The 20,026-nt window shown below is 37.1% G+C and overlaps 3 protein-coding genes across 7 annotated transcripts; 2 read left to right on the top strand and 1 right to left on the bottom strand.

Annotated features, from left to right (window-relative positions):
- Window positions 1-1,430: 1,430 nt before the first annotated feature.
- Window positions 1,431-14,237, top strand: LOC132614815 (cytoplasmic tRNA 2-thiolation protein 1-like). Of its 3 annotated transcripts, none has more exons than XM_060329363.1 (9): window positions 1,431-1,676; window positions 2,926-3,087; window positions 10,722-10,841; window positions 11,186-11,298; window positions 11,387-11,483; window positions 11,624-11,660; window positions 13,025-13,091; window positions 13,219-13,330; window positions 13,826-14,237. In XM_060329363.1, exons 2-9 carry the CDS (start codon window positions 3,046-3,048, stop codon window positions 14,144-14,146), a joined length of 909 nt encoding a protein of 302 aa, XP_060185346.1. In that variant the 5' UTR covers window positions 1,431-1,676; window positions 2,926-3,045; the 3' UTR covers window positions 14,147-14,237. The 3 variants fall into 3 exon arrangements, with proteins under 3 accessions (XP_060185346.1, XP_060185345.1, XP_060185344.1); XM_060329362.1 differs by lacking the exons at window positions 1,431-1,676; window positions 2,926-3,087 and adding exons at window positions 8,116-8,272; window positions 9,102-9,244; XM_060329361.1 differs by lacking the exons at window positions 1,431-1,676; window positions 2,926-3,087 and adding exons at window positions 8,842-8,875; window positions 9,102-9,244.
- Window positions 4,506-6,036, top strand: LOC132614398 (ATP-dependent DNA helicase Q-like 2). Its single transcript, XM_060328841.1, has 2 exons — window positions 4,506-4,722; window positions 5,506-6,036. The coding sequence occupies exons 1-2, from the start codon at window positions 4,561-4,563 to the stop codon at window positions 5,692-5,694; spliced, it is 351 nt and encodes a 116-aa protein (XP_060184824.1). The 5' UTR covers window positions 4,506-4,560; the 3' UTR covers window positions 5,695-6,036.
- Window positions 14,238-14,435: 198 nt separating the features above from the next.
- Window positions 14,436-19,545, bottom strand: LOC132614814 (protein MOS2-like). 3 transcript variants are annotated; one of them, XM_060329359.1, is made up of 2 exons: window positions 17,932-19,545; window positions 14,436-14,708 (listed from the first exon to the last, which is right to left on the bottom strand). In XM_060329359.1, the coding sequence occupies exon 1, from the start codon at window positions 19,432-19,434 to the stop codon at window positions 18,067-18,069; it is 1,368 nt and encodes a 455-aa protein (XP_060185342.1). In that variant the 5' UTR covers window positions 19,435-19,545; the 3' UTR covers window positions 14,436-14,708; window positions 17,932-18,066. The 3 variants fall into 3 exon arrangements, with proteins under 3 accessions (XP_060185342.1, XP_060185341.1, XP_060185343.1); XM_060329358.1 differs by having other exon boundaries at window positions 18,004-19,545; XM_060329360.1 differs by lacking the exon at window positions 14,436-14,708 and adding an exon at window positions 14,726-17,621 and having other exon boundaries at window positions 18,004-19,545.
- Window positions 19,546-20,026: the final 481 nt, after the last annotated feature.

Below are 20,026 nucleotides of genomic sequence, written 5' to 3'. Positions count from 1 at the left end.
CCAAGTCAGATCATCCCAAAATGTTTCCTTAAATCGTCCTTTTGGAGGGCCTATGCCCATATTTGGCTTAAGGGTTCTTCTTGGGACTTGCTCAACTTTCCATATACTACTCATATGTACCTTCGAATGTTCTTTATGAAACTCTGATGTGTGGGCCCCACTAGGCATCCAGTAACGAGAATTTCTGATTGAGCGCCATATGAACCAGTTCATCCCATAAGGTCTCCAAATGCCATGTATATGTTATTATTACCTTCTTATAACACAAACTTCATTCCGAACTTGATTCTTAAATTTTTATTCTGCGCGTTCGCACCACGTGGGCCCGCGTTCGCTCTGTATCGGCCGTTTGGCCTTCTGCGCGTTCGCGCCACTCTCGGGCGCGTTCGCGTAGGCCATTTTCCTGGCTTTCCCATCCACATTTTAATGTCCATATCTCCTTACCCCGATATCCAATTGAAGAGCGGTTTATTGCATTGGAAACTAGACTCGTGGAACTTCATTTTAGGCTCTTGCTTCACCTTAAAATGATTCATATGCTAAGAGGTTTTCATCCCCCAACTTGGACCAAAATAGCTTCTCACATTTTCCCCAACATCCAACAAACTTAATTTTTTTTTGTCGGTTCGCTTGTCCTTTAATCATTTCATAGCTTAATATATAAACTTAAATCCTCATAACCATAAGTTAAATACAGATAAGCTCGAATTTCAATATATGAAATTATGGGGTGTAACAACCATATCCCTCAGCAGACATATCAGTATACTCATCAATCCCATTATGATCAGGCAACCTCTTCAAATCCTCCTTAAATTGACGCAACATCGGATCAATCAACTACTTCGAATTAGCATTCGGGTTAGGGTTTTCGGATTGGCGAACATTGAGACCGTAAGAGATACCATCTACAGTTGGTTCGGCAGTGGCGCCGCCGTTGTCGATTTCGAATTGGAGTGGTTGATCTGTGGCCGTTGAATCTGGTAAGTCGAGATTTTTCATCCGTTTGATGGGGCGTCATTCGTTTTGTTTTGGAGGGATTATGAGTGTTTGTTTAGTGGAAGATGAATGGGCTTTTGAAGGGTCGAATTCGGTGGCGTATTCTTTTTCGATAGGGTTGGTGGTTTCTGAGGTTGGAAGATGGTTTTGAAGAGAAGGAAAACGAGAGCTTCATTGTCCCTGTAATCGGAAACTTCAACGTCTGCCAATTTTGTCGATATCGGGTAGAAGCCCAAGTGCGAAGGTCGTCTGCTGTGCGCGGAAACACACAAGGGGTAGTATCGAATTGTGAGTAATACTCTTTTATATATATATATATATATATATATATATATTATATAAAAGGGAGTTTCAACATGTCAGCTTAAGTGGCAACAAATTTCAAATCAAGGGTAATATAGTCATTTTGTCTTAGTGGAGCATTAATAATTAGTTACGTGGCTTTTACTCCTACGGCCACCTTCCTCTTCCCCTTCAATTGAAGAGCCAACTTTCCACCGCTGGTTTTCTTCTCCGTTCGGTCTTACATGCCCTGAATTTTCCTTCATTTGAAATAATTTTTTCAAATTCCTAAATTTCAGTTCATTAGTCATGTGTTTAGGAGTTCATCAAATTCTTAAATTTCAGAGGTCCTGTTTCTTGATTTTTGCAGGATATGTTATTGGTGTACGACAAAGGTATGTATGGATATGTCGTGCTAATTGGATTTTAATATTCTTCATATAGTTGGTATTTGTGCTTTGGCCAATGACTCTTCCTGTATACGATAAAAATCGGGTAAAGCTTATCCGGTGCAACTCGAGATCGGTAAAAGGAAGGGAATAAACGGTAGTGTCTGATCTGAAGATTCTCTGCATGAATTCGATGTATCCGGAGATAACTTCTTATCACGGTTGGACCGGTGTCCGGTCTTTATATGGCCTAGTTAATTATGGCCGTTCGCCCAGTTTGAATATAGCGGAACCAGTCATGGCCGTTAGCCTGGTTTCTTCGTGACCATTTTGATCGTGACCGTTGGTCCGAAAAATCGGTTATTCATCCGCCACGTGTGAGAATCTGCCGCCTGCTTCTGACAGTCGTACGGGTGTCAGATCGTGCTACCTAACCTTATCCATATTAGGTTTTTTTTATCCTAAAAGGGGCCCATGATGTATAGAAGGTCCATAGATGAAAACTATAAATAGGGGGCATTCCCTAAATTTTGGGGTTGGCTTTTCAGATCCAAGAAGCTTTGTACTTTGAATATATATAAAAATTCTCTCTCGCTTTGGTTTCTTCATACTTTGGTCCGGTTTACAGTTTAAAAAGCTCATTGAATCTCTTCATTTAAATATTGCACGGATTATATATAAAACCTTAACTTAAACATATAATTCCTGTTATCTTTACCTAGTCGGTAGCTCACCAATTCATATCAAAGTTATTTCGTAGCACAAACATTTACGTATATCTTCATTCACCGAGAAATAAATTAAAGAACCACATATCCTATACCTCATTTACAAATTTAACTTGTTATCCGATTTCGGGGGTAAACAGTTTGGCGCCCACCGTGGGGCATTGGATAATAGTGGTGTTTGATTTCGGTTGCAACTCATTCGTTAAGGGTTTCATCTCTATTGTTCGTCTCTGCAAAACGGACAAAATGGCAAACAGTGGAGAATCTGGTCACATCAACAACGAGATTGTGGCCGAAAATGATAACATCGGGCTACAGGGGGTACCAGTGAATCCCATGGCCCGAATTCTATCGATTCGAGGGAAGGCCTCAATCGACAAAATACCGTGAACCAGGAGAACGCCGTTCACCCGGCCACTGATCCTTTAAATACTTTTAATTCTGTCACTTTGAACCGGGCACATGTCCAAAGAGTGCGGGATGTCCCGGAGGATATTAACTTGCGTCTCATTTTTGAAATGTTGCAGGAACAAAGGGCAGCAATTGCTGAACAGGGGGTTGCGATAGCCCAATTACAGAGCAAGAAGGATCAGGCGGCACCGGAGAAGAATAAGAGTGTTGCCGAACCACGGAGAGAAGAGGCTCAAATGGTCGAAAGCAATGGGTCCGGAGCTGGTTCGTCTACCGAGGTATTAAGGATGCTAGAGACGTTGGCAAAACGGGTAGACTCAACTGAGAAAAGGGTCGATACCTATAACTCTCGGGTGGACCAGATTCCGGGGGCTCCTCCCATTCTAAAGGGTCCAGATTCGAAGAGGTATATTCAGAGGCCCTTTCCTCCAAGTGCGGCTCCGAAGTTAATCTCAAAGAGGTTCAAGATGCCCGATATCCAGAAATATGATGGCACAACCAATCCTCAGGAACACGTGACCTCATACACCTGTGCCATAAAGGGCAATGATGTTGAAGAAGACGAGATTGAGTCCCTTTTGCTGAAAAAATTCGGGGAAATGCCGGAGCCAAAAAGGTCTAGGCCCGGAAGACGGATATTTTCCGGATAGCCCAAAGGGACGACGAGTTACTGCGGGAATTCGTCAATCGTTTCCAAAGGGAACGGATGGAACTCCCACCGGTTCCAGAAGAATGGGCTGCACAGGCATTCACCAAAGGGCTTAATCCCCGGAGTTCGACAGCCTCATTCAAACTAAAGGAAAATTTACTGGAATACGAGTCCGTGACCTGGGCTGACGTACACAACAGATACGAGTCTAAGATTCGGGTGGAGGATGATCAGCTCGAACTTCCTCCGGGTCCGGTCAACCTAAGTAAAGGATCTGAGAGGATTAGAAAAAATTACGACCCGGAGACACGGTCATCAAGGGAAAGATACCGGCCATATTCTCAATCAGAGAAAACAAGCTTCAGACCGGAAAAGCCGAGGTCAGGCCCCGGTCAATTCTCCAGCAGAGGAGATAGAAGAACCGAGCGTCCATCGAACAACCGAGGGTTATCGTTTAGAAGTGATGCTGGAAGTTTGGTGACTAACCGGGATCCACCAAGAATATCAGAATACAACTTTAGTGTCAACACCGAGACTCAGGACATAATGCATCAAGACAGTATGAATTACACGAGCAAGGAGGTCATGGATCATTTTTTGTGTTGATTAAAAGATTAACCATTACTACTAGTATAATAATGTCCATTCAAGTTCATAAGGAAAGTATCATGACTTAATAACTAAAGCTTTGAACAGAGACCTAAGGTCATACTTCTACCATATGAAAATATAAATCGAGACAGTAACACATAGAAATATGAACCAAGACAGTAACATTTTCATTAAACCTTCATACATGTGATTAAAAGGATGAATAAGAACAACCTATCAAAAATAAATATTCTAAGTCATGACAACATTTATGCTTATCCACGTGATAAATGAAAGGAACAAGAAATAGGATTTCAAGAAGATTTAAGTATGACAGGTAGCAGAAGAAAAATAAATTAACTTAACCAAAGTAGAATCATACTCATGCTTTAAGCATTCATTATCAGAACACACAAAAATAAAATCATGAACATGGATTTTTCTAAATAAGCAAAGACGCTTAGACACAGAGGTTGAATTGTCGACTAGACAGTCAAGGACCTCAAGCAGTATGAAATCATCCAAACGAGAAAGATCATCAGGATTGGATGATAAGCTTGATGAGCTACGAAAGGAACTCACATCCATCCATGGGGGAATATTCCCTCATTCTGTATTATCTACGCAACAAATCGGTACCTTGAGTGCACAGAAACCAAAATCAACTGAAGAGGTGCATTCCTACTGCTTTGCTTATAGAGTTGATGTTTTAATTTCTGACTTTTGGTGTTTCATTACTTGTTATCTATTAAGTTCACTAAAATCTTCAGGAAAGAGGAATTTGAACTTTTTCCCTCCAATATTCCTTTCCGTCCATGTCAAAGTAATATCTACTTTTGCTAAAAGGAAAATCTAGTGACTGGCACTGTTATCCGCTAAATTTCTGGACCCCGCTTTTACTTCTCTCATGAAATGTTTTCTTCTATTTGATTCTGAAAATTCAAGAAAAGTAAGCAATGGCTTCCACAGTTTTCCTCGCTTATGTTCACATTTTAACTCTTACTGTAGTAATAGTGCCAAATCAAGTAGACATTTTAGTAATATAAAAAGTGAGTCCCAAGTTGAGCATCTGGTAATACGATTTAGTGTTAAATAGGAAAAAGTTTACTTTTTGGGGGAAATGGATAGTTTTTGGGTATGGCTGAAGAAGAGAAGTAGGACAGGTAAGTCGACATAAAAAGTTCAGATTTTTTAATGGTATAATCTAAGGTCTGAGGACTTTGCATAGCAAATGTACTTACTGTATGCTTCGTGTGCACGCCACACAGTTATTCCAACTCATGCTCATTTATGGCCTCTTAACTGGAGATGCAATGTTTCTTTGGTTATGGAAATGTAAAGATCCCTCTAGCTAAGAACTGAGACTGCTATAGTTTACACAATTGCATTGATAGCACAGCCTTACAGCTACTCATGTGATGCAATCATCCAAAAATTACTCTCTTCCTTTATGCAGTTGGAGAAGTTGATTGGCAAGTTGAAGACTCAAAAATACGGAAGCAGAATTCTTGAAGAGATTGCTAGTTATGAGTCAGATCCCCAAAAAGATGCAGATGGAAGCAAAGAGACCAAAGGCAATGCTGTTAAGAAGTTGAAAACCAAGAAAGCTCTTGTTGTCCTTGAAAGTAGTGAAGATGAAGCATGAAGATACAACAACGCATTAGGAAGGCTACTAAAATTCTTCTAGTATCATTTTTGTTATCTTTTTTGAGAAATCTAATGATAGTATTTGTGCGTAATATCTATATCAAATGGTGAATCAAATTTTCCACAAGAAATTGCACCCAATGACCTTCAAAATGGGCGTTCTTGAACTTTTTGAACCCTACGTGCCTCATGGGCAAACCTTCAAGGTCAAAAGTTAAAAACTTGTTAAACTTGAAGTTTTGTTCCATGGGACAAGTGAGATCAAAAGTTCATGGCCACCCACCTCCGAGGCCATTCTTGTAAATCACCCAATTTTCCTTGAAGTGGGCTTATTTGGATAGTAGTTGATCTGAGACTACTTTCTCTTGCTCAAGGTGAATTCAAACGTAGGCAAATAAGGTGTTCTTTACTAAAAGCAAACCAATTCAACTTCACATAAAAATTCAATCCGTTTTGGCCTCCTTCTTGAGCCGGCTTTGGGTATAGACTATTTAGCTTCTAAATTATTTAGAGCCCGTTTGGATTGGCTTATTAAGTTGCTTATAAGTTGTTTTCAGCTTTTTTGAGTGTTTGGCTGGCCAGCTTAAAGTCATTTTGTGCTTAAAATAAGCTCAAAAAAAAATAATTGGGCCCATTTGACTTAGCTTATCTAAAGTAGCTTATAAGCTGAAAACAGCTTATAGGCATAAGCCCATCCAAACAGGCTCTTAGAGCAGTATCATGCAGTCAAAGTGGAATTATGGTGGTTGAGGATAGGTGATCATATGGCAAAGGTAAAAGAGAAAGTGGTAAAGATTAAGGTGTTTGAAAGTGTTGATTTTGTATAGTCTCTATGTGTGTTTTTTCTGTGGGTGTCGCTGGGGTGCGGTGGTGGGAGTAGCGTTGGTCTTCAAATGGTGCTTTTTGAAAGTCGAGAGGATCAATTGCTATGGTGTTGATTGAGCAATCGTGGATAATACTTAAGAAAGATGAAATTTGCACAATTTTGCAAAAGCATTTGGTGGCCAAATGAGATTGTTTTCCATGGGAAAAAAGTCTAATGTGTTATTACCACGGGTGAATTTGAACCTTTTCACAAAGTTCAAGGGCAAATTTGAACCTTTTTTGTATTCAAATTTGACTGTGTTGTAGGAAATTGCTCAAATTCATCTTTCATTATACTTTTCATTCATTCACGCCATTGTCATTTGCAAATACTCCCTCAGTATACTTTTACTTGTCAGTTTCGCTTTTCAAGAGTTAATTTGATTAATTTTCAGAGCTAAATAGAAATATATTAATTTAATATTTTAGAATTAAAATTTAGATGTTCAAAAATTACACGAAAAATACTATGAGTTGCAGTTCTTCTCATATTTATAAGATGAAAAAAAAATATTTCAAAATATTGGTCAAATTCCATATAGTTTAACTCTGAAACATGAAAAGTAAAATTTGAAACTCGGGAGTAGGCTCTTAAAATTATGGAACTCGAGCATGAAATAGATAGAATTTGGTTACCAAATTTTAAAGAAAAAGGTTCAAATTTACCCTTTACTTTTAATGATGATTTAAAATTACTTAAAATTAAAATTTTTATTAGAGGTATAACTATAAGGGCAAAAACAGAACTTTTTTTCCAAATTAAATAACATTGGATCAAAAGCTTAATAAAAAATTAAAGTTACTCAATTTCGGACTATACACAATACAATTTGACCCCTAAACTTGAAAAAAGGATGTCTTTTGTTGCAATTTAAGAAGGGAAAAGGGTCAAAATACCCCTCTACTTTAGAAAAAAGGCTAAAAATATCCTCTGAACTTATTCTGGGTCAAAAATACCCCTCTCATCATTAAAGTTTTCAAATATACCTCTGTCTTGATAGAAATTATCCCCCAAAATACTCAAAATCCATTTTTAAACCCGCTCCATCATTTAAATTCGATCCAACTAAATAATAACTCATAAGATCTCCTTATTGTCCCGGTATGTTAATTGGATCGGGTTTAAATGATAGAGCGGTTTAAAAATAATTTCGGATTATTTTAAGGGATAATTTCAGTCAAGACAGGAGTATATTTCTGATTCAAAATAAGTTTGAAGTATATTTTTAGCCTTTTTTTTTTCAAAGCAGTGAGGTATTTTTGACCCTTTTTCAAAGCAGTAGAGCTATCACAAAAAAGCGTAATAAATGATAAAATATGATTACTAGATAATAAGTAAAGATAAAATGAGAAAAAATAAATAAGATAATGACGGAAAAAAATCAAATCAATCATTACATAAAATGAGACATTTATGAACTTAACGAAATGATATAATAAAATTAAAGTAACAATCAAAAGGATTTAAACTAAGAGCACGATACAATACACCATTCGGACGATACATGGTCAAATTTGACCCCAACTTGAAAGAAAGGGTGTCTTTAATTTTAGAATGCATAAAGAACCATAGAGATAACAAGACATCTGAAAATATATGCTTTCACCGGTGACAGCCCTCAGATCAGACTGCTAAAAATATGGAAAAGGCGAAGGGCAAACTGTGTAATGAAAAACGCGCCGCCTTAAAACGGCCTAAAACCCTTGAACAAGTAATCACTGCTTTTGTATTTTGCTTCTCATATTTAAAAAAGTAGCAGCTAAAGTTGTATTCTTTCTATGAAAAGATATGCAGGGAGTGTTTTTATACAGTGTTTTTATACCGACTACTTATTTCACATAATTTGTAGTAGATATCTTTGACCTGAGACTTTAAATTTATTATGCCATACATTTTGAAATGGACAATAAAGTTGAAATAAATGTTGTTTTAAGCTTTTCATTATGTTTTAAAGTAAGCGGTGCTTTAGGATTTCACAAAGAATTTGATCTTATTCTTCCAAATTACCCTTATTTACGTAATCAAGAATCATAAAGTAGCTTTCTTTAGAATTAGCGGTAAGTTAGCAAAAATATTCCTAATTTTCTAGGAGCGAGCAATTTCTTAAGAGGTGTGCATAAGCTAAAAACACCACTTATTATGGAACGGACGGAGCATAAGATGTGACTTGTTGTTTTTATATAAAGATGGATTTAATGATACACTGCTATAAAAGTCAAATAACAATCAAAACATTGTGTTTAAAGTAACAATATGATACAATACAATAGGTAGCAACCAACCAAACGAGCTGTAATGAACATTGATTTGTACGGTATATTGCAAACCCCATTAAACTTGTCAAAATTAGTATGTCGTCACCTTGGTTAATGTGCTGCTGTTGTAAAAGGTCCTATAGTGGAGAGCTGCTCTGTTAACTGGAATTGAGTTTGCACAGGATGTTTTTCATATGTGATAAATGGTGTTTCATTTTAAGCATGCCTTCTTTCCTCCGTGATGGAATTAATCTCAGGTGTGATGGTAATGGGGTTTGTTTACAGATTCAACAGTGCTTGCATATGTAATGTCAGAGTTGAACCGTAGACACAACTATGGATTGGATCTCTTCTTACTGTCAGTGGATGAAGGAATAACTGGTTACAGGGACGACTCTCTCGAAACAGTCAAAAGAAATGAAATACAGGCAAGGAAAATAATCTTGTTAAGCTGTTAGTTTGAATTCCTAGGTCTAGTTAAACAACTATTAACTTTGTGATCTGCCTATGTTTCATCTTTATCTTTGGCTTTGTTGCTAATTATGAGAGTAAAACTGGGCGAAGGCCAACTTATGTCACTTGTTTTTCTTCTTCTTTTGAACTTGTTTAATATAGTCTGTGTATATCTTGGGACATAGCTTGTTTAGCCATCTTGTGCTAGATGCTACAATCCTTTGGTGGAGAAGAGGAATGGAACCCTGTCCTTCATAAATCATAGTGCCTAAACTAGTCCGAACGAACTCCGAATATTAATAGTGCAGCTGAATCATCAACGCTTCTTTTCTTGGCCAAGTTCTATTTGCATATACCAGCTGTAAGGCGTTTTGCCCTTTTTTTTTTTTTTTTTGCTTAGGCATTTATATTAAAACCATATTTCCTATAGTATTGTCAAACATCAGAGAAATTCCAAATTTTACCTCTCCTCCTTTACCAGCATCTGAGTTTGAACCATCAGCAAGGGCAAGAATGGTGTCTTGCATGGTCACAGACGATCTCATCTGCACTTTCATGTCAAAAAGACAATGCAAAAGAAGATGATCACAACTCTTTTGTACTTCCAGATTCAGTAATGTTCAATAGGAACTTGCTATTCGCAAACATTCTCTGGCTTATGGAATTATATGTTTTATGATCACAACTAAATATCTGGACTCCATAACTTGTCCAGATATTATTATTTCATAATCCCTTTCTTTACTAGAGTCACGGGAGATTCATATATTCGCATTGGCTGGTGCACAAATTTTTTAGAAGTGCTGATATTTCGTATCCTTTTCCAGGACATAGCGTTAAGCAATACTCAGTGAAAATTGAAAACATAATTTCCCTGATGTTTTCTTCTCTCTTTTCTTCTTCTTCTGCCTGTAAGTGACGTTGAGGAAACGAACTAGTTGGGATTATGGCTTAGTCAAGTTTGGTAGGCTTGCTTTAAGTCCAGCGTGTGCTTGGAGTTTTCTTAATCTTGTTAGAGATTTCTGTGTCATTAGAAAATGTTGGGAGCTTCTAATACTAGAGAACATAAATTATTGAATATAGGAGTGAAACATCAAATGGAGCGAATGATAGTGAGTATTCATATAGTCGACGCCAACTAACTTGGAAATGGGGCGTAGTTGCTGTTTGTTCTAAATTGAGGAGCTCTCATCTTCCACCAATATCTCTTGGTTCTTTGACTATAGTTTTATTCTCCTCTCATGATGGCTTTCTTCCTTTGTAATTTTAATGAATAGTTACTATGGCATTTTCACATCAGCATCTGTAGTTGTCATTTTCTGAGTCTTACTGTGGCTTTGCAGCATCTACAGTTTCTACGCTAGATGAGTTCAATTTTTTTAACTTACAAATTTTAACCTCTATATTTTCTCTACTTATTGTGACCGTGTTATTGCAATCTTCTCTTTTCAGTATGGACTTCCTTTAAAAGTAGTTTCCTACAGCAAATTGTATGGGTGGACAATGGACGAAATAGTGAAATTGATAGGCTTGAAGAGCAGCTGCACATTTTGTGGTGTTTTCCGTCGGCAGGTAATTCCACACACTTGCCTTTGGGTTTGACTATTATATTTTGCATAAATTTCTCCAACATTCAGCACACAATTCACACAATTCATTGCACATAAGTTATACGCAAGAGTGCCAAACAGCTTTTGAAATATGTGGAACTCTACCTTGTAGCTAACATAATTTTCTGTTTCTCAATATGAGAATGACCAAGCTTAGTTCAGTCTTCTGAAGCGGCTTTCTTTGCATTCTTTTTGTAGTAAATATGTTCGGAATACTTTCTTTTCCACTAGCAGTTGCAGTTTCTTGCTACTTCTTCGTTGAAACTGGTAATATAGATATCATAGTGATTAGTTTTCATTTGTAAGGCCCTTGATCGAGGTGCTGCATTGCTAAAGGTAGACAAGCTCATTACCGGACATAATGCAGATGATATTGCTGAAACAGTCCTTTTAAATATTTTACGAGGTGATATTGCAAGGTAAAAATAATTGTAATTTAGTTTTTTATGATTCTCTTCCTTCTGTTCTTCCCAAATTATTGACTGGCTTTTACCTCTAATAAACCAGGTTGAGTAGATGCACATCGATAATTACCGGAGAAGATGGGCCAATACCCAGATGCAAGCCCTTCAAATACACATATGAGAAGGAAATTGTCATGTATCCTTTTATTTTATAGGATTTTATTGGGCTACCCCTTACTATATAGTAGATACCCCAAGCGGCTGCATCTTCCTTGTTAAAATCATAGTTTTCTGATTGTGATAACTTATGACTGTGTTGCCTTAACTTGCTGTTACGTATGCATACTTTAAAAAGCTGGACTACTTCTCTACAGAATGTAAGTGTATTCTCTTTCCTTCAACTTTCAGTTCTAGTACTAGGACTTCTGGTCTTCTTTATTTGCTGTTAGTATTTCCGTTCATTTTGTTGAAGAATGTGTGTTGTGGTCATGTCTGTCCGCATCAGGTGTTGTGGAAGAAGTGGGGTATGAGATAATGTGGGCATGTTATTAAAAAAAATTCTCTCAATATCTGAAAGGAAATAATGTTTTAATTCATTTTAGAAGGCTGGGTAGAGGAGTTATATGGAGTACATTAAGAACCTTGAATCTGTTTCTACTTTTATGCGTCAGAAAATAGATCAAGGATGAGAGAGAAACTAAATTGGCTGCTTCATGCACCATCTTGATCTGAGTATACTTTTTCAGGGGAATAATCCCCAAAAGCAAAGAGTTCTTGCTGACTTATGGCTAAACATCTGATCATTCTATTTCCCTTTACTGAACATAATGATTGTCTTATACCAGATACTATCTACATTGCAAAATACACCTCAAATATATTTTGTCTAGAATTATATGAAATAGCAGCATTTGGACTGAAGTACTCCCTCCATCCTATTTTGATCAAAGCTACTTTTAGCTTAACCATGGTAAACATTGTCTCCCAAAGATCCAACAATAAAGACCTAGGCTACCTTGTATTGTCCCATAATTGATATGATATTTTCCGACCTACTGTTTCACTTCAAACTATTATTTGAAGTTCTTTTTTATCAAATTCAGTATAATACTATATCCACCAAATTTTACTCTTAAGCTTTGTGAGAGTTGACCTAATCAATTAGAATGGGATGGAAAAAGTAGTAATTTGGATGTTTTTGAATCTGCAACTACCTCATTATACATTCTTCTTGCACTTAACAAGATTACATATCATCTACTAGTAATAGTTCTTTTTTGTTGCTTTTTCTCAAAATATAGTTTTGTGTATGACATACATATGATGCCTTCTTTTAGATAAGTAAAGTATAACTTACATATAATGTCTATATTTAAATATGCTGCCTTCTTTTAGATAAGTAAAGTATAACTGACATATAATGTCTATATTTAAATATTTGAAATTCTTGCAGATGCCAGCCATCTTTTTATTAGGATTTTACTTTCATTTCTGGTTATTGGACACTTCTTTACGTATATATATTGTGAAGGTCTGAGCACTCAACATCCTTAGGGCTTCCTCTCTGCTGCACGTGTCAAACAGATTTTCAATATAATTGTCTGGAGCAAGTGGCAGTCCAAGTGCTTGTTTCTTTTGTTGTGGCCATATGATCCAATACTGATATTATCTCACTAATTTGTTTGGCTTTGTGTCATATCCTTGTGCTTCATCCTAAAAAGTTAGTTGTATGAAAATGCAGGCATTTATTCCCCTAATGCTTACCGTGGCTTTGCTCGTGAGTTCATTCAAGATTTAGAAAGAATGAGGTAGTTCCCAGTTGAATTCTTTTAATAATAGAAAATTTTGTCAAAAGATTATGTTGTATAAAGTAGTCTTTCTATGGATGCAAAATGCTTTTGTTCTTGACAAATAACTAAGTAATCATAATGACAGACCAAGAGCCATTCTCGACATTATCAAATCAGGTGAAGACTTTCGGATCTCCACCTCTACAAAAATGCCAAAACAAGGAACTTGTGAAAGATGTGGTTATATATCCAGCCAGGTAAAGATGATTCTTCTACTGCCTAACATTCTGCGATACTCGAGAGTTCTAGAATCTTGGAAGTTTAATTTGTTTAGTGGATCGATCAGTATGCTTCCCCTTTAATGGTTATTGCTTCCTCGAGACATTATTGCTGTCATTGGACTGTGATCCATCTGTCTCCTGTGCATGAGCAAAACTTGACTGGTTAAAATTTTCTTCTGAAGTATTGTTAGTCCGTGTTGAGATAGATGGATTACTGTCACTGCTTATGTGACAGAGACCTTTTTGTCATCAACGGCCTTTAACTTACCGGCTTGCAAAGATCTTTTTTCCCCATCTGTAATGAGTTATTTTTCTTGTCTTTTATGTTTATTAAATCTACTATTCCATCTTGCAGGGATGTTATAAATGATGTTTCTTACTAACTTATTCTTGTACAGAATAGGCTATTTGCTAATGCTTGCATTTAACTGACTGGATCCTGCCTTGTCCATTCCTTGTTTAATTATGCAGAAATGGTGCAAAGCATGTGTCTTGCTTGAGGGCCTCAATCGTGGTTTACCAAAATTAGGGATCGGGCGAAGTCGAGGGGGATCAATAGCGAACGTAACCCGAATATGGAACAAGCGAATGGAACACAGAGTTTACAAAGCAAGCAGTGTGGAAGTTTGGACTTCTGAATTCTCATGTAGCTGCATAAATCATTGTATGCAGCTAAATGAAGGGCTTCTCAGTGATGATCGTTGCAATCGTTGGTTTGGAACAGCTAAAAGAAGGGCTTTAATTAGGAGTTCCACATTAATAAATCATCTATGTAGCTTATTGTATTTATAGAGGTTGAAAAGAGCCTCCTAAATTCATCCGCAATTTTTCAAAAAATTTCATACCGTCAGTTTTTCAAAAAAATATTCCTGCTGTCCACTGATGTGCTACAATTTCTCAATGATTCGTACAAGTAGTCGACTATATCCCCAATCTTCTGTGAAAAAGTTAAAAAGAGTCCTGCTAGGAAACAATTAGCTGGTAAATACAACTTTAGCAGTTCAAAATTTCCACAGCACATTTACACGCTATCAATACTTGCTTGGTGTTGATGATAGCAAACACAGTATGCAACACTAACTCACAAAATTAAATTTTACTGATTTGATTTTTTGCCTAACCTACGAGAAACCAAATTACAATCTCCATCGGTGGTCTATTAATTAAAAAAATCACCAAATTGCCTATACGAATTAGAACCCTCATACATCGAAGAAATTCAAGCAGTTACGAAATGTACAATCCAGATGAGCTAAAATACATGTATAAGCAACATGAGTCTTCTTCAGCAAATGTGACTTCCTGCTCAGCACCTTCATTAATACATGAACCACTGTTTTCAGACCAGTGTTTCCTGCATATTCCATCACAAGCTTCGTAAGCGTACGTGAACAAAACATCCAAGAGGCTTAATCCTAGGGCTTTCAGAAGAGCAAACTACAGTAGAGCAATTTCAAATGCAAGTGTAGTTTGGTTGGCAAAGAGCATAATTATGACCGTACAATACTATCAGCTAAGTCAAAGCTCAATGTGTTTGGATCAACTTGAGGCAACATCCCCCTTTAGAAATACCAACGTAAACCAACTTTGCTGCACGTTATATACGTCGTAGTGAGAAGACAAGATATGAGAGATATAATCATGTTACTCTCCTTAGTACATCCTCACTTTGCTAACTAGTAAATCAATTCTAACCCAAGCCCAAAGTATGGACAACATTTTTTTCCATACTCACTCAATACCTATATATCAGGCATATACAAACAAACTCAAGAACCTCAAATATAAATGGAAATGTATTCCAGATGTGCATTACAATTGCTAGGGCTTCAAACTACTTTCACTTTTCTCAGATGCTTTATTAAGTGGTAATGTGATACTTTTCTTCTGAGCTAATAATGCAGAGCTTCTCGGAGCATTGTCTCTAAACCACAACACAGGATAGTCAATCAAGAATCAACGACATCAGTGCACATATGGCAAGTCCAGTAACCAAATTAAGATCTCCACTTGCATATGTTACCAAGAGCTTACCTTAGAAGCCACAAACAGTTAAGGTACTAAGTGCCAAGAACAAAAAGATATGAACCTAAGCATAGAAGGATCAGGATTGCAATTGTACATCTAACATTGCTAAACTTGTCAATACAGGTAGGGTAAAAGATAAAAGGAAGAAAATTTAGTATGTTGATAGAACTAATTTAATCATACCTTATCAAAAAAGAAAATATTCATAGAAACCCCTAGTACTTTGTTGCTTCTATCATTATACGGTGCTACTAACCGTAAACCTGATAGAAGCAGTCTTTTCATGGAAGACATCACAGCCACACAGCATTATTAATCTAAAAAAGAAATAGCACACAGACTCCACATTGACACTATTGATACAGCTATGTGGAGTGATGCAAGTCCAAAATATGCCAGAATTAACCAATTCAGCAATTGAATGCTCCAAACAAATTTCAAGAGTAGCTGTAAACAGGAAAAACAACCAAATGGTTCATCACATTGCATTGAATATTCTAGCACCAATTTTTGGCTGAAGAGTAAGTGTACCACTTCGCTCACCCAACAATGGTATAGCATAGTGCGCTTGCTCCACCTCTCTTAGAAGTATAACTTGTTTTACTCTGACCCGTAAGTATGGCTACACAAGAGCCCCAAGATGTCAGCTTCAAATATACTAATCTGTTCAGCATCTTTCCTATGAAATTTTAGGCAGACTGTATCACCTAACCATGTTAGTTACAAGAATGGTAAGTAATCAGGTTCTCTCTTGCTTTTCTTCAGTGAATCCTATTGAATTTTTTCCACTCTTTGTCAATTGCATTGATACTCGCTTAGCTACTGCAAGATTCTCAGTGTGAGGTGGTGTTCCAGTGGGCTATTTGGCAGTGGTTGCGGGCTTTGGTTGTGGGTGTTGGGGTGGGGAGGCGCATGTTTTTCCAGCCTTCTGCTACTGGAATGGACGTGTTCACAGACCAGTTTCAACATAAGTTTTCGTGCTCATACTTCTGATTTTTATTGGAGATGTCAAGAGTGAAAATTACAACATATATTCACACAGATTTTGCAATATTAGAGCCACTGAGCAGTCACATTTACGTCCATCAAGGCCTGCCGCATGATTTTCAAGAATTTTAAGGTTCTGCTGATGCTTGCAAGAGAATGTGTTCATCTATCAGGAATATCAAATGAGGGAGGAGGAAGACTTGGTTGGATCGGTTGGTCTGCTAATGGTAACTACCATCAAAGTACCAAGGGTCTCTCTATTTCTAGCAAGCTGAAACTAAGCCTGCACAAACTAAAGTCGAACAATTAAATGTACTCCTATCGGTTATACAATTTAATCGTCAAAATAATAATATTAAAGAACCAGAAATATGTGTTTGAACTGAAACATGCTCTTTTTATTAAGTCCTTTCGGTTACCTTACTCGTTAAAACTTATTATTACGCTATTCGCCTCTTCCGATTAAAAAAGTGTAGAATCAATTATCACGTAGAAGAGGTAAGTGTTACTAAATAAATTCATATCCATAATAAACTAATAATATAATTTGCATCATTATATTAACAGAATATGCATCTGTACATTAACACATGCATCAGTAGATTAGCTAATTCTAGTTTATGGACTCGGTTGGTCTGCTAATGGTTAACTACCATCAAAATACCTAGGGTCTTTCTATTTCTAGAAAGCTGAAACTAAGCCTGCACAAACTAGTTGAGCATATCATTAGCATAACCAAAGGATGGAAAAATAAATCACTGAAGTGTGCTGGGGAGAGTTCACTTAATTAATCAGCTACATTTGATATTCAAGCATACGTCACAAATATAGGCACATCACCTAAGAAAGTCCCTTGCAAATTTAAGACTTGTACAGATCTTTCTGTGGTTTGCTAGAATTGAAACACGTTGCAGCAAAGGTAAAATGTACTGACACCTCTATTTTTATTTTTATTTTGAAATTGGTAACATTGGTGTTGATAGCACTAGGGCAGTGCTGAAGCCATATTTACTGACGCCTCTATTTGATTTGACTAGGATACATTTTTGGAATCCGCAGTTCCGCAATGCACTCCTACGAAGATTCTAGTATAGGAGATACCTTTTTTCCAGTCCACTTGGTTTTATACAATTTTGGTGTGAAATTTGGGGATAAATTACCATTGCTGCAGTCAGTGACTCCATACAAGATGAAGGATAGAGAAACGGCAAGGAGATCCAAAATGCTACCACTATCAACTCCAACTCTGTTTCTGTGGATTGTTTTAAGTGTCAAACTGGTGAATAGAGTTTTGAGCAAACTTGTGCACCAAAGGAACTTGGCGGAAGCTAGTTTCATGCAAGAAGAGTTGCTATAATCAAAGTTCATTAAATCGTTGCTATAATCAAAGTTTATTAAAATTAAGGCAATAGATTAGAACAAACAGAGAAGATTGTTATAGCATTATAGAGGAGGAAAAATGAAATAACTGAATTAATAACTAAAAGTGCTTAAAAGAAAAACCATTAGCAACAATACTTAAAATGCATCAAAATCACAAAGACAACCTCCAAAGCACTTACATCATTAAAGAAGAAAAGATAATGTGTGTTTTTGTATAGCATGAGAGGCCAAGGAAGTATAAACTTCCATACCTTTGATTTGTGTAGTAATTCCTCATCCTGTCAATGCCAAATTCCTACTCACAAAGACTAGGATCAATAACCAATATAGCTCGGATCCCCAAGATACTCAGCAATTTGTTCAAGTCGCACTTTGAGTAACTCCTTGGTATCACCATCTCGGACAATTCCAGTCTCATTCTCACTATCCTTCTCAACCAAGTGACCATACACACCTTTGTGCCTACCATACAGAACAAGAACGGGACCACCACGCTTTGGAAGAGCCGTCTCGAGCAAATCCTGATCCACACCTTGTATCAACTCCCTAGTTTCATCCATACATAAATCACAACAAGTCGGCCCAACCACATCCATAATTTCCCCTTTCTTTAAATACAATCTTCCCCTTTTTAAATCCTTACTTATAATCCTAACTCTAATATGACTAGCAAGCCAAGACACCTCATCATCACTACTTCTTTTACTTTCCTTTTTCCTCTCTATCGTCCCTTCGTATCTACTTCTCCTTTCATCAAGATTACTCTTTTCTTCTCTAATCTTCAATTCTTTCAACTTCTTCAAACACCTCTCCTCCTCCACCGAACCCAAATCCGCCACATCCCGTACCTTAACTTTCATCTCACCATCTCGTTTCGCAACCTTCAAAACCACCAGATCCCCGCCACTTTTCACCTCCAAAACAACCCCTTTCAACCCCATTTCTTTTCCTCTCACTACCCTCACTTCTTTCCCTACATATAACCCTTTCGTTCCATCTTCTCGATCTTTCTTCTCAACATTATCTACTTTAACACTACATTTTTCACCCTTTATTTTCGGTACTTCAGGTACGAAACCAATCCCTTCTTTAGCTGACCATTTTTTATACTCAACAACTTTAACATCCTCTTTGGCGTTCCTACCAATCCCTCTACCTTCAACCCACCCATAACCCTTCAACAAAGCAGCACCGTATCCCTCAACAGGCATATCAGTATACTCATCAATCCCATTATGATCAGGTAACCTCTTCAAATCCTCCTTAAATTGACGCAACATCGGATCAATCAACTGCTTCGAATTCGCATTCGGGTTAGGGTTAGGGTTTTCGGATTGGCGAACATTGAGGCCGTAAGAGATACCATCTACAGTTGGTTCGGCAGTAGCGCCGCCGTTGTCAATTTCGAATTGGAGTGGTTGATCTGTGGCCGTTGAATCTGGTAAGTCGAGATTTTTCATCCGTTTGATGGGGCGCCATTCGTTTTGTTTTGGAGGGATTATGAGTGTTTGTTTAGTGGAAGATGAAGGGGCTTTTGAAGGGTCGAATTCGGTGACGTATTCTTTTTCGATAGGGTTTGAGGAATTTTGGGGATTGTTGGCGGAGAATGCTCTAGAAGAAGAAGGTTGCTGGTTTCTGAGGTTGGAAGAGGGTTTTGAAGAGAGGGAAAACGAGAGCTTCATTGTCCCTTGATCGGAAACTTCAACGTCGGTCAGTTCGGGTAGAAGCCGAAGTGGGCAGGTCGTCGCCTGTAAACGGAAACACAAAGGTGTAGTAGCGAATTGTGAGTAATACTCTTTTATATATATAACGACCTATGTGCGCACGGACCCAATATTTTAGATTATAATGCATTTATGTGTATGTAATTATTTTTTAATTGTTTGATTTTTGAAGCACTTTTTTTATAACATTGTTTGTTTTTTTAATATGAGATTCACTTTTTTTTTTAATATTGCTTCATTTTGTTAATATGGGATGCACTTTTTTTTTCCCGTAAGCTTGGATGTGCTGGGTTCCACTTTTTTTTTTTTTAAATTACTGGTTGGTGTTTAATATAGGGTACGCATGTGGCAATGAATCCATCAGGCTATATGGGCCCACAATTTATTTAAAAAAAAAAAATGGAAAACGGATTTAATATATAAATATTTTAAATATGTTGCTGTACAATAATTTCATTTGCTCCCACTAATGAATTGATACACATGTGGCAATAAATCCATCATTATTGATTTAATTATTTGATTTTCTAAGCACTTCTGTATTTTAAGT

Source organism: Lycium barbarum, chromosome 10 (genome assembly GCF_019175385.1).
Source record: "Lycium barbarum isolate Lr01 chromosome 10, ASM1917538v2, whole genome shotgun sequence".
NCBI classification, from domain to species: domain Eukaryota; kingdom Viridiplantae; phylum Streptophyta; class Magnoliopsida; order Solanales; family Solanaceae; genus Lycium; species Lycium barbarum.
This window is presented reverse-complemented; position numbering and strand designations above follow the sequence as displayed.